General features: G+C 51.4%; 1 protein-coding gene across 1 annotated transcript; it reads left to right on the top strand.

Moving 5' to 3' along the window:
* Nucleotides 1-269: 269 nt before the first annotated feature.
* LOC112080251 (laminin subunit beta-1) lies at nt 270-1,513 on the top strand (the record flags this gene model as incomplete). Its single annotated transcript, XM_024145988.2, has 5 exons — nt 270-436; nt 626-738; nt 830-909; nt 1,142-1,277; nt 1,358-1,513. Coding segments are annotated over exons 2-5 (435 nt in total), but the record flags the coding sequence as incomplete, so codon positions are not given.
* Nucleotides 1,514-1,517: the final 4 nt, after the last annotated feature.

The raw sequence follows: 1,517 nt of genomic DNA, 5'->3' as shown, positions 1-1,517 counted from the left end.
GTTGCTGGCCTCACCTATGACCTCTGACCTATCAAGTTTAACTCTCAACTCTCCTTTGATCTCTGTCTCTGAACTTAACACTGTTGGGGTCCTGTTCTCTTCTTTTCTCTCCTTCGTCTCTCCTCTCCAATACCCTCCCAAACTCTTTCTGTTTCTTTGTCTGTCTCTTCAACTGCCTCATCACTCTCCTCCTACCCTCCCTGTCCCCACATTCCTTCCTGTCTTTTCTCTTCACTCACCCTCCTCCTCTCCCTCTGTCTGTAGCGTGTAGCTGTGACCCGACGGGCTCCTGCAGGGTGGTGAGTGTGACGGCAGGACAGACGTGTCTGCTGGTCTGATAGCAGGACAGTGTCGCTGTAAGACCAGTGTGGAGGAGAGCGCTGCGCCACTGAAGACAGGGACACTACGGCCTGGACAGGACCAAACGGCTGCCTGCGTGAGTCTAATCACACACACACACACACACACACACACACACACAGCACAACACACACACACACACAACACACACACCACACACACACACACACACGACACACACACACACACACACACACACACACACACACCTATCTTTTTGTCTCTCATTGTTTATTTGATGTGTGTGTGTGTGTGTTTTTGGCAGAGTGTACCTGTAATCCCCTGGGCACACTGCCTGGAGGAAGCCCATGTGACATGGACACAGGAAACTGCTTCTGCAAACGCCTTGTCACCGCCAGGAACTGTGACCGGTGTCTGGTGAGGGACTTACCGACCACATCACTGTGTGTCTGCAGTATGTGTGTGTGTGTGTGTGTTTATTTATGACTCTATTATTTTGTTCCTGCAGCCGCAACACTGGGGCCTGAGTAATGACATGGACGGCTGCAGACCATGTGACTGCGACCAGGGCGGAGCCCTCAACAATGAGTATGTTTCAACCAATCACACCATGTCTCTACTCATATGATCCAATCACAGCACAACTACTCTTCATAATTCCACCCCGCCCAAAAATGCATGGTTGCGGAAATGTATCTGTAGGTATTGGATATTTACGAACAATCAGTTTCTCATTCTGTTGCTCTCCCTATTTATCTCTCTCCCTATTGTCCCGTCCCTCTCTCTCTRRCTRCCTCCRRCRRRCRCCCTCCACCTCTAGTTGTTCTCCGATATCAGGCCAGTGTCAGTGTCGAGAACACATGTATGGGAGGCGTTGTGACCAGGTGGAGTCAGGATWCTACTTCATCGCCCTGGACCACTACACCTATGAGGCTGAGGACGCCAAGCACGGCCCTGTGAGTGTGTGTGTGTGTTGACCTCTRGCTTTCAATCTCTCTGCCTTTGTCTTTCTAAATGTGTCATATCTCTCTCTCAGGGTGTGACGGTGGTTCCCAGGCCCTCTCCTCCYAACCYTAGTCCTACCTGGACAGGGGCGGGGTTTGTCAAGGTACCTGAGGGAGCCCACCTGGAGTTCCACATCAACAACCTACCTGACTCCATGGACTACGACATGCTGATCCGCTATGAACCACAGG

This window comes from Salvelinus sp. IW2-2015, unplaced genomic scaffold, assembly GCF_002910315.2.
Source record: "Salvelinus sp. IW2-2015 unplaced genomic scaffold, ASM291031v2 Un_scaffold13827, whole genome shotgun sequence".
Taxonomy (NCBI): domain Eukaryota; kingdom Metazoa; phylum Chordata; class Actinopteri; order Salmoniformes; family Salmonidae; genus Salvelinus; species Salvelinus sp. IW2-2015.
Note: the sequence above shows the minus strand (reverse complement) of the source record. Positions and strands in the feature narration are given on the sequence as shown.